The sequence below is a fragment of the Dipodomys merriami genome, unplaced genomic scaffold, assembly GCF_024711535.1.
Source record: "Dipodomys merriami isolate MVZ:Mamm:240054 unplaced genomic scaffold, mDipMer1.0.p SCAF_33, whole genome shotgun sequence".
Classification (NCBI taxonomy): domain Eukaryota; kingdom Metazoa; phylum Chordata; class Mammalia; order Rodentia; family Heteromyidae; genus Dipodomys; species Dipodomys merriami.
Window position 1 is genome coordinate 13911112 of NW_027204826.1, and position 12560 is coordinate 13923671.

General features: G+C 42.7%; 1 protein-coding gene across 3 annotated transcripts in view; it reads right to left on the bottom strand.

Moving 5' to 3' along the window:
- Positions 1-1738: 1738 nt before the first annotated feature.
- The window catches only part of Mctp2 (multiple C2 and transmembrane domain containing 2), a 133285-nt gene continuing 122463 nt past the window's right edge, over positions 1739-12560 (bottom strand). For all 3 annotated transcript variants that reach the window (XM_070043178.1, XM_070043177.1, XM_070043179.1), the window contains 3 exons: positions 11755-11864; positions 5599-5696; positions 1739-3226 (listed from right to left, as the gene is read on the bottom strand). In XM_070043178.1, coding sequence (XP_069899279.1) covers positions 3158-3226; positions 5599-5696; positions 11755-11864 — 277 coding nt within the window. In that variant the 3' untranslated portion in view covers positions 1739-3157. The remainder of the gene's footprint in view (positions 3227-5598; positions 5697-11754; positions 11865-12560) is intronic.

The window sequence follows — 12560 nt, forward strand, 5'->3', positions numbered from 1 at the left end:
CCTGTTGTTCATGTAGGGGCATATTATTTCATTTCCCTATATAATTTCCATCTTGTTGCTTTGTATTTTATTCTCTACTTAGAAGATACATATTTTACTAAATTTATTTCTAGTTTGGTGTCTCTGCTTGTCACACATATATAAAACTCTTGTTTTTGTTTCTGAAATCTTTTTCTACTTTGGATCAGATATTACAAGGAATCCAGATTTGTCTATGGTGTAAGGCAGGTATCAGTGTTTTTATTTTATCCCTATTAATACAAAAGTATCTCACTATCATTTTCCAAAAAGTTTTTGCCCCCATCCCTGCAAATATGTCAATTTTGAAACAACTTAAGCTACATGTTGCCAAATACGCATGAAAGTCTATTACTTCCTGATGGTTTAGACTATTTTTGTACCAATATCCCCATGGTCTCGGTTATCATACCTTTATCATAGATCTTGATATCTGCTAATGTTCACTTGATGCAATATTGCTTGGGCTGTTCTTAACACTCTTGTATTTCCATATGATCTTAGAATCACCTAATCAATTTTTGAGAAAAAAAAAACAATGATCAGAACTTTAAACAGCATGTTGCAATGTTAATCTGTTGGATTCTGTAATGCACAAATTCCATCCTTTCTTTGAGGTACTGATGATGGAAGTCATGGCCTTGCCAAATTCTCAATGGCTCAAGTCACAGCACTAGCCCATGGTGCTAGCCATAGTTTCTTAATAGACTCTCCACTGGCTGGCCTAATACCAGGATCCTCCCTTCTACTTCACCCTCATAGTGGGACACAAATACATACCATCACACCTTCCGGTCCATTCAAGACACCTGCATTTTATTCACTACTGGCCTGTGAGCTCAAGAGCAAGGGAGGTGGGGAACTGGAATGTGCCAAAGAGAAATCATAAAGTGCTTCCTTTAGGTGACACTGTGAAAGTTCTCTAAATGATAAGAAAAAACTCTGAGTAAATGGAATATAGCTCTTTTCTCCACAGGAGAGGGAGAAGGGATTAATTACAAGGATGGGTAGTGACTTTGGCTTTTGGCATATCCCCCAGGATGCCAGGAACCACTGGGTTTCCATTCATCTGACAGGTCCCTTGCAACTTTGAATGTGTCCCTTTAATCAATTAATTGTTTTCATCTAATGTCTATTAAGGTTGATTCCATTTAGTTCCTCCATCCCTCACAGCTGGTCTTTGGTTCCTGCCCCCCCCCCAAACTTTCAACACTGAGAATTCCAGTTAGACTAAGAAGGAAATAAGTCCTAGCTAAGGTTGCTTTCCCATGGGGAAAATTGTTTCATTTTGAAATTCTGTCGCACAAGAACAACAATAAAGTAGCAGTTTCATTAAAAAAAAAAATAAGGGGTTATTTTGCTCCTGGAAAGTTTTTTATTCAAATGACTAATCGGATCTCACATGTCAGCTTAAAAAAAATATATCTGACTTAGGTCCTTACAAAATGACGAATGATAAGCTGGGTGATAGTTTGGAGCAAGACAATGAAAGCATTGTTTACCCAGAAGATTGAGTAACTCGTTCAACAAAAGAGCTTCTTGGGTATCTATTGTACGTACAACTAAGAGACTTACGGAGGCTCTTATAATCTCTGCAAGGCTCTTTTCCAGCCAGCTTCAATAACTTGAAGCAAATCAAATCATGCAGAAATCTGTCTCTACCAGAAAGAAACCTACGAAGATACAATATGAAGAAAGAAAGAAAGAAACAGACACAAGATAAGGTTTAGAATGGTCGGCTTTTTCTCATAAACATTTTGTTTGATTATTATTAAATTACAACCCAGAGACAAAAGGGAAAAAAAACCACATACACACACAGTAAAGTCACTATTAAATTAGGTCTTTTTACCTCAACCTTTCTTTACAATACATACACATATAAAATTGCACGTTAAGGTATGCATGAACATCAGTCATTGAAGATTAAATATCATTTGGACCTAGATCCTTGTATACATTCCAGATATGCACAAAGTCCAGGCTTTTTTGTTTGGTGAGTGGGACTGGATATGTGCAGGAGTTAGGTACAAGCAAAAGAACACTTCGGGGTGGGATCTTTCTTACAAGTGTGGCTCTGAGACAAATTTGTATTGTAGATAGCTTATTTTGACCACAGAGAAGCAAAAAATGAGAGAGATCCAGAACACGACCGAAATGGTGATATATTTAAGTCAGCAGCTGCTCTCTCAGTCTTGTCCATGCAGCGATCTCAATACTCTCAGAATTAATTTTTTTCGCCCCCTTCTCCCATCCACGCAACAGCCCGGCCTTTCCCTAACTCCAGGCTGACAGACTGTTTATGGAGAGCGGTGGTTACGCTGAGGCAGGAGCTCTGGCATTTTGAAGGTGACACAATCCTTGCTGAAAACAGATCCCTCAGGACCCCTCTAGGCCAGCAATGGACCAAGGCGCAGGCCGGCACCCAGCTGTGTACATACAGGTCCTCCAAAGGCCTGGATTCCTTCCGGAAGGCATTACAAATGTTTTTTTGTTCTTCTTCTGTTATATATTTATCCGCCTGGATGATGGTTACCACAGACTCACTAAATTGAAAGAAAGAAACTTTGAGGGATACCCTGCAAGAAGAATGGGGGTAGGGGTGAAGAGATTGTGTTGGAGACAGGCTGTGGCCATGTAGCTCAGTCAGCCGGGCCTGGCATCCACCACACAGTCCAAGCTGATACCGAACTCTCCATCCGTATGCTTCAGCCTCCCCCCATCACCCCTGGCCGGGGGAGTGGGGGTGGAGGGGGAAGCTGAGATTACAGTTGTGTGCCACCATACCCAACCGGGAATAACAAGACAGTAATGAGAATCAGCTGGAGGGAGGGGCAGAGGGGGTGGAAGTCAGAATTATTCTGAAACCCATGTGGGTCTCCTGCTGTTCCCCGGGGGGTGGGAGGGGTTCATTCTTCAAGCCAGTGCAAACTGTGCTGCTGCGGTAGCATCTTCTGATCCAGACTCCATGTTGTCTTCTGGGGGGGAGGGTTCTTTGGGGTGAGTGGCTGGGTCTCTGCATCTGAGACACCCAGGTGTAGAGATGGCTGCATGTGAAGAAGAAGAAGACAGGATCCAGGGAGGGGTCTACACAGCCCAGGGCCACATGTCCGGATGCCAGTTTGGTTGGGCACACAATCTAGAGAGTGCTGCGCTTCTTCCTAAGGGGACTCTGGCTGCCGCAGGGTTTCAGTTCTGCATACTGCACCTGTGAAAACAAGCAGTTAGGTAACCCTAGCTTACCACCGAGTGTGTTAATGGCTCCCCAAGGCACCGGGAGGAAGGGTCAAAGGTAATGAATCATTTTCTGAACGCCAAGAACATGGGTTGGGGGCAGGCGGGTTGGGGTGGGAGAATTAATTGCAGGAAGGATTTGAGAAGCCATGCATCATTTCTTGAAACCCCCAAAAATATCAAAAGAAGGTATTTTTTTTCTCTCCCCTTCCCTTCCTAATGAGATGCGTAGAATTCTACCTGCGCCGGGCATGGCCAGATGATCTAAGTTTCGTGCACTGTGCCAATTTTCAACCATAAGGAAGTTTAATGACCACCTCTTGGGAATGTTTATCTTCATCGAGGACACACTTAACTTAGGGAGATTTATTCATCTAAAAAATATATATATAAACCTAAAATCTCAGCCAATTAGAGTCATTTATTTTCCCTAAGAGGGGAAAGAAATGGCAGAAATTGATACAGGGCCCCCAGACTTCTATAAAGTTCTCTTTTAAAAGAAATTAATTCCGCTTCCAATACAATGGCTAAAACATCTGAGTCAGGCATGGGCATTCAGGGAGATGCCCTTGGCACTGTGGTATGGTGCTGTTAGAATGCCCCCTTCGAGGGCTGGGAAGGTGGCTCAGTGGTAGAGCGCTTGCTTCACATGCATGAAGCCCTGGGTTCGATTCCTCAGCACCACATAAGCAGAAAAGCCACAAGTGGCACTGTGACTCAAGTGGTAGAGCGCTCGCCTTGAGCTGAAGAGCTGAGGGACAGCGCCCAGGCCCAGAGTTCAGGCCCCACAACCGACAAAAAAAAAAGAATGCCCCCTTCACCAGGCCAGGAGCCACTTGCAAACATTCTTTTTGTTGAATCTCCCTGTACACAGCCAACTCCCGCTGGAAGGCCACTCCCAGAGGCCTGGTTCTTCTCTCTGCATAGACAGTCCAGCAAGGGGCTTGATGGAGACTTCTCTTCTCTGAGGATACAGCCTGGACCTCACAGTGATGGGACAATGCAAACCCACCACTTAGCTGTGTGGCTGGGATAGGCACTGGTAGAAACCATTGTATGACTGACCCCATGGGCTCGCTCATTTTAGCATTTGTGCCAAATTGTCCCCAGGGACATTCTGCCCAATCAGGAGATAGGCTACCAGAGGCCGAAAGTAGATACATGCAAAGATTAAAAGTAAAACACCACTATTCCTTCTAGTGTTTGGTGACCGTCTAAGGGACAAAAATGATGATCATCCCCCACAAAGCAGAGTCCAGGTCATCTTTAATTGTGTCACACCGATGTGAAAGAAAAAGATGCATTTCAACAGTGAAGTGTATCAGGAAATGAAGGCCAAAGTGGGGGATAAAATAGCGTCACGGTCAGTTTTAATCTCCAAGAACGTGGAATTAAGAGGGAGAGGAATTCTGAGAACTGGAGGTCCCAGGAATCTCAAATCCACCCAGAGATATCAGGGGGCCGGTTGTGTTCCAGGAGACCTCACAGTGAAAAAAAAATCAATATTTGATTTGGGATTCTCTCTGAGAATAAGGAACTGTGCCTTTGATGGTCATGATTTCACGCCCCAGTCTCCCACCTACCTACTCAGAATTAGAGAGCGAGCTCCCTGCCTTTCCACTACACGGAGAGTAGGCTAAATCTGCAGGACCGCAGCTCAAGCTGTTCTCTGGGGCTGCGCTGCCTTTGTAAGCCTGGTTATCCACAAAAAATGAGACGCTGCTGGACTAAGCATCCGTTCCCTGTGAATAATACTTGCAATTGATCTCAAGTTATTTCCACGACGTGTATTAGAGAAAAGCAGGGACTTCGCCCTCAGCATCCCTGAAGTCTTTAAAAGGAAGGAGGAGAGAAAAAGGGAGGCCCTGGAAATAACTGGGGGCAAACAAGTAGAAATAATAATAATAATAATAATAATCCACTTGTCCTCATACTTCCCCAGAAAATGCCTGCCACCCGGAAGCAGCAGAAAGGAATACCCGTCCGGTGCGGATCTGATGTGATTCCAGTCCTTGAGCTCATCTTATCCTCTTTAGAGAGACGAGCAATCAAAGCGGGAAGGAACGCCAGCCAGACACTACAACGGCCACGGCTCAGTGTGAGCTCCCAATCGTTCCTAAGTACCTCTTTCCTGGGATAATTTTCACCATCCTCTCAAGCTTTAGGCACCAGGTGTTTGGATTTGTGTGGTTTTGCACCTCCCTGTAAGCCAGATCTCCATTTTGGGGATTTTTTTTCCTGGCTCTTTGTTCTCAATGACACAAGCAAAAGCCCTGTACCCCTGGAGCACCAGGCTAGCAGGCCCCTGTTAGTGGCGACCATGGACTACAACCATTGACTACATACCTTTTGAACATCCGATGGTACCCTGGAGAGAAAGTCTAGTAGCTCATTATTGTCGATCGAATAGGGATTTCGAAGCTTCTTCGTAAATTTATTTATGCCTGGAACGAAAACATAGAAGCCCTCGAATATATCTATCTTTAAAAGACTTTCCTGATGGGCAGGTGGGGGGCAGCATTCACAAGTAAAAATTAGTGTGAAAACAATGACGAGATTGCAAGTCATGCACATCTGTCATTTGAAATCACTCACAAAGATTTTTTTTTAGTGAAGGAAAGAAGCTGGGGGGCGGGGAGCGAGCAGGGAATGGTAGAAGAGGGGCTCTCTCCTCTTCAGCTGTGAAAAAGCCCATTACAATCCCAGCAGTGCGGCAGCAAGAAACACGCTACAACTGGGGAGCTCATTGGCTTCTTTTTCTTTTTTTTCACTTTTGGAAGATGGCTGATTAACAGCCTCCTCATCTATGAACACAAACATCCCAGAGGGGAAAAGGCCTTCATTACCCAAAACAAGTCTCTGCTTGGAGCCTGTGGACCCAATGTGACTGGGGGAGCGGAAGGCGAGAGTTTTCCTTCTCAAACACAAACTGCAACAATCCCCCGCCCCCAGTCTCTACTTCCAACTTATTTTCACAGGATCTCTGTCTCTGTCTCTGTCTGTCTGTCTCTGTCTCTCTTTCCCCCCTTCCCTCTCCAGAACAGAACTTGACATGTCGATTGTACTTTGCTGCAGGAAACTGTGAAAAAAGGAAAGTTATTATTGGAAAATGATCTGACTATGGTAGCTAACTTTAATGTATAGAATGCACCGCCAGCATGTGGGTTTCGCTGCTGGGCGGTGAAAGGTGTACCAACTGAAGACCAGCCAAGGGTAATGAGAAGGGGGGAGTCCAGCATTGAAGACATCAATGTATACTGTAAGCTTCTGTCTTGGGTCGCTGTAACTTTGGGCATGCCCAGAGCACATCTCCCAAGCTCTCTCCCATAAGAGAAGAGACTTCCTCTCAATCATGCTTGAGTATCTACCATGTTCCTCAGGGCTGCATGCCTGTTATCCAGAGTTCATGAACAATAGTCCTTTAAAAAAAAAAAAAAAGACAACTTCTTTTTTTTTTTCTGTTGAGTTTTAGAAGCAGAAAGATTCGGTGGCCTTCTGAAGTTTTGCCACAGAGTGCTTAACAAGGATCGTATCCAAAGCCCTGTCAACCCCAATGATGCTGAATGAATTCTTCACGTAGGTGTGCTCCAAATGTTAAGTTCAACAGTTCCCAACACACATACGTGCGCACTCACACACACACACACACCACTCACCCACAAGGTTTGATGTTTTCTTTTGTTCAATAAATATGACTTTGCTTTCATCTAAAGACTAGACTTCCTGCACAGCATTATACCTAACACAATGCCAGTCCCTGGTTCTTTTCTTTTGGGGGGTCAGATTTGCATCTGCTTTGCAAATGGGGGGCAGCCATTGTTCATGGGTAAATGGTGGCCAGGGGGAAAAGTTCTCTGCAAACGATCATCTTTCCATCGTCAAAGCTGCGCTCTGCCTTTCTTCCCTCTACCCTGACTTGCAAGCCTCATATTTCTAACTACCCCCCACCCCAGAGTTCCTTTTAAACCAAAATACTCTTGCTGTGTTATTTTAAAGACATTTAATTGTAGCATGGGCTTTTTGGCAAAAGAAAACAGACAAGGCAGAATGATGAAGGGAAACAAAGACGTATTGAGAAAAGATATATCTCCCATTGTTAATTATATATAGTGCGCGCATCTGGAGTCTTTACAATGAACAGCAAGGCAGGGATAATATCACAGCCGATCAAAACACTGCATTCTTAGTCACTGAGAAGATTATAAACCTGCACAGTAGCTCAAATGCACCAATAAAGGCAGAAGTAGTCCACAATGCACTAGAACTGTCTACATTTGGGGGGGAAAAAACTTTGAATAAAAATTACAAGGCATTCAGATCCCATGCTTCAAAAGTACACCTTATTTTTTTAAGGTCTCTAAGTCATGACTATTTGAGTGATTCTACCATATTATCTGTTATGGAAGATCAAGTGTGAGCAGATCATAACTTCTGGGTCATGGTAAAAGGTGATGGGACAATGTAACAAAGGTTATGGAGCAGGAAAACCCGAGCCCCAGATCAAGCTTGATAATGTATTAGCTGTGTGGTTTCAGGCAAAATACTTAACCCTCCTCTGTTTCTTGTTATCCCACAAATGAAATCTTTTTTTACATAAATACATTTTATTGTTATTGTAGAGGTGATGTCTATAGTTACATAAGTTACAGTTACGTGAGTCAAATAAAGAATACATTTCTTTTGATGCCAATTTGGAACCCTTTCCCTTCTCTCTCCTAGGTTTTCCCTGGCCCACAAGTGGCATAGTTCATTTTCCACCTGGTATCTAGTACAAATGAAATCTTTATAATAAAAGTGTTGCCCTATGTTGTTTCCAGGGTTGATACAATATCACCGGAACCCACAGGCAAGAGGATTCTGTAATCTGTAGTCTGGAAATTTCCTGTGACATACAGGATGACGAGGTTTTGCAATCACAGCCAAGCTGTAGACATCAGCATGCCTACTGTCATTGTCCTTGTTGTTTTTTCCATTTTCTTCTTGTTTTTACAGCCAAGAAAAAAACAGAAAAAGACAAGGGATAAGATTGGGGGGGGTGGGGGAGAGAAGAAAAGAAAAGAACCATTAATGGCCCTAGATCATAGACCAAATGATCGATGAGGCAGACTGGAACCCTCTCATAGGAAAGAAAAACATATCATCACTTTATTATCAGGCACTTGTACAGGTAAGTAGCAAGTGGCCCTGAGTATAATAACTCTCAGTGGGGCAGAAGAGCCTGCATATTCTTTTAGAAAACCCTGAATGTTTTTCCTATAAGAGAGATTATGTTATCAACTGGAGAGTCAAAGGTAAATGAGTTGTGGATCCTACATTTTAGCTCAGGGAATTCATACCCTCCTAGCAAACTCAAATCCAACTGAGCAATGGTTATCTGAGTGTGTATGAAGTGGGGGGGGGGGGGGGGAGTCCTGGAATCTTTTTTAAAAAAAAAATTCAAAATAATGCTTTCTTGACTGTTTTAATCATAAACTTCCTTTTCAGTAGTATATTTTATTTTTATCATTCTTTAAAATTTTCTTTAAGTAGTTGTACAAAGGAGTTGCCACTCAACAAAGCAGTTTATGAGTTCAGCTCTTCTGGAAATAAGGCTTTCAAACAAGTCTCTAAATTCCAGTAGATGTTTCCTAAGGAAAACTTTGGTAACTTGATTGAATACCTACTTGTCAGTTAAAAAAAAATCTCCAGCCGGGCATGGTGGCTCATGCCTGTAATCCTAGCTACTCAGGAAGCCTGGGCTGGGAGACTCTTATCTCCAATAAACCGCTCAGAAAACCAGAAGTGGCACTGTGGCTCAAGTGGTAGAGTGCTAGCCTAGAGCTGAAGAGCTGAGGGACAGTGCTCAGGCCCAGAGTTCAAGCCCCACCACTGACAAAAAGAAAAGAAAAGAAAAAACCTCTCACACAAGAGTTCTAGATTCAGGAAAAGCAACTCCAAAGAACAGAATAGAAGGAAAAGGGTGGTTGGGAGGAAGTCTCTTGCATACAGGAAACCTTGGGTGGAGCGTCTTCTGAGCATGCCCAAAGCCCAAGGTAGAGCTACCAAGGATAGAGACTGTATAGCATACTTGCATCTCAAACGCTGAACCTCGCTCTCATTACCACCGCCCTATCCTAAGTTATCACGCATTCCATCTTCCAGGTAAGCTCATGTGCTGGCGTTGCAGTACACAAATTGTTAGCAACCATTCACAGCAAGATAATTTCCCGATGACCCAACTACTTTCCTGATGCTTATGGAGAATGTGGGAATCTAGAACCTATGTGCAGATGTGTTCTATTCTCTGGAGGAAAAAAAATAACCTAGCAAATTTTGGGCTCTTTGTCTACTTTAGGAGTTAAAACAGTTAACTTACGTCTTCATAAAGATTAAAAAAAGAGAAAGCATTAGAACCTTCATACACATAAATAACAAATTGGCTGGGGAAAAAACAAAAGTCCTAATAAAACTACAGAACATATTCCAGGGTGAACTCACAGGTTTTCCATGATGAGCCAGGCAATAGCTTTTGACTAGTAAGCTCATCAGGAAACTATGAGCTTCTGTGTGGAACCTAGAACTAGAGAATAAAACTCAAAATGTTTTGGCCCACGAGAGAGCATAATAAACTCCAGTTTTATCCGTAAATGGAATCAGTGTTTCATTAAGTAAATGCATAGAGTTGTTCTGTTGTTGTTTTTGTTGGAAACCTGCCAAGATTTTGGAGGATCAGATCAGCAATCAAGTGATTTGGGTAAATAGGAAGAAGGGAGGAATCCCAGGTTTGACAATGAAATTGGGACAGACCAACACAGGAAGTGCCCACAGGGGTCACATCCTTGGATTCCACAAACCATAGACCAAAAGTATTAGCAAACATCATGTCTATATAGAACATGTACAGGGTTTTTTTTTCCTAGACACTATTACCTAATCAATACAGTGTAACCATTATATCGTATTCATAGAGAATGATGCCAGGATATATACAGGTTATGTGTAGAGTCGGTGCCATTTATTTACTGGACGGGAGCTTCTGGTTTAGGGTGATGTTTGGGTATCCACAGTGGGTCGTAAAGAAAAACAAAACTGGTGGATGGCTGTATCAGCCTTCTCTGTGGAGAAAAAGATGCACGGAACCAAGCATGTCCCCATGTTTGCAAGCCAACTGTGACAGTCAACTTACATGAACTTGAAAATGAACAAAACACATCAAAGGAATCACACCTGGGTAGGATCAAACAGAAAATTTTGAGGCTTAAATGTGGTCTATAATTGGATATGGAAACTAATTCTTACAGGGGGGAAGAGATTATTCAGTCGATGTACATTAAGATTTAGTATATGAAGTCTTCAGCTAAAGACTTTGGCCAACAGATGCCTGCATAATCAGTGTACCACCAAAGAAGTTCACAGTTCCCCATTCAGTGGTAGCGTTGTTGCCAACTAAACAAATCCTTAGCGTGACTAGGAGAGGACTCGGACCCATGAAGAGAGGGCTAAAATGTTGCTTCTTCTTTACCCGGACTTACTAAAACATTAAACAACATAGGAACGATTGGATTATAGTCTCTCAATATCTTTCTTGTCCTATAGTGATATAATTGTCATACTTATCCCATAACTCACTCTCTCCCTCCCTCCCTCATCTCTCTCTCTCTCTCTCAGTCTCTGTCTCCATTCCTGAATGTCTAGTGTTGACTTCCACGTCTCACCAGAGTTCTATATCTGGAGATGTTCTTCATGGTTCTACAAGAATGGTAGATTTTTTTTTTAACCAAGCAATTGTAGGTCCTCCACTACTGCCCAAGGTGAATGCATGTCCAAGCTGCCTCTCACCTATGTCAACTTCCTGCACGTCTTTACCTGAGAAGATGCCCAGAAGTTGGGAGAATGGAAACCACACAGCCATAGATAAAGGTTGTATCAACTTCTTCAACAAACAGGTCTGACACCTCCCTGTACCTCCCGTCAGTCAACCCAGATCCCACCCCTCAATGGGCAACATCGCTCAAGTAGTCACAGAAAGTCTCCTCCCTCACCCATTCCTTCTGGATTTGAGTATGGTGTGAGTTAGTTATTATCGTCTCCCAAAGAGATGAAGTAATACAAGCAACCTGGTGGGCAACTAAATCTACTTTTACAGCATGCACAGGGACAAGATGCAGGTGTGTGCTTGCAGTGCGGGCCTCAGCGTTTCTGGAAAGTTACCAGCCACAGCAATGTATTGTTCCAGAGGATTTATGACTGGGGAAAACTGGGAGGGAAATGGCCTGCGCCGTCACATTTTTTTTTATTTGATCACAGTGATGCAAAGGCGCCATAAATATCTATACAGATCGTTCATGCAACTGGGCTTTCTGGGGAGGTCCTGGAAGATTTTCTTCCCCAAATGCTTCCCTTTCGTCTCATGTTTAATTGCCAACAAGAGCACATTTAAAAGTTCACAGTTGTACTTTAAGAGTTGAGTAATTGGTTCTTACCTCGAACTGCCTGCTAGCAAGAAGACCAAGGCAAACTTACCCCAGATTAAAACGATGTAACGCAGAGGAACGAAGTACAAGATGACAGTAATGATGACAAGGGTCAGGCAGGCCAGTAGCGAGAGGAAAGGGACCGTCCAGTTAAAGGTGCTGTGGACAAATCACATCGATGTCATTTCCTTGAAGCTCAGAGACTTCCACAGTCACCCTGGCAGGTGTATTTTGCACTGGTAGTAAAACCAAGTCTATTGGCCAAGCTTCTTGAAGCCATGGAATTACATGTCCTTTCATAAAGGATTGTCAAGATCAAACTCCACTGTATGATTTGAGACCCGTTAATGAAGAGAAAGAACATCGCCCAGTAGCCATTCTACTTGTGAGAACAGCACTGATTTTGCTTTCCAGGAATCAGAAGTTCCTAACAGAAGACTTATTTTGGTCAAAGAAGTAACTAGAAAACTCCAATACTACCACACATGTAGACAAGTAAGCATTAGTTCGATCTATACGCTTCTACCTGGAAAAACAAAGGATGTAGTAACACTTCTATCACAGGTAAATTTGCTAGAGTTGAGCGTAGTCTTCTATTTTAGTAGTGAGTTCAAGATCTGGCACACTGTATACTCTCAACTGGAGGAAAGGAGTTTCCTACTTGTGTGTTGTCTCTGACACTATTTTCTTGGCTTTGTTCTTAGTGTTTAAAGTACTTCTTTGGATAGTAAAGAAATCAGTGCTCTGTCATGGTTTTGTGTTTTATTTTAGGTCACCTTTTTTTTTTCTATTTAGTAGCTTTGTCTTTATCTTGTTCGTAATTTAACAAATAAAGATACATCTTCTTACATGATC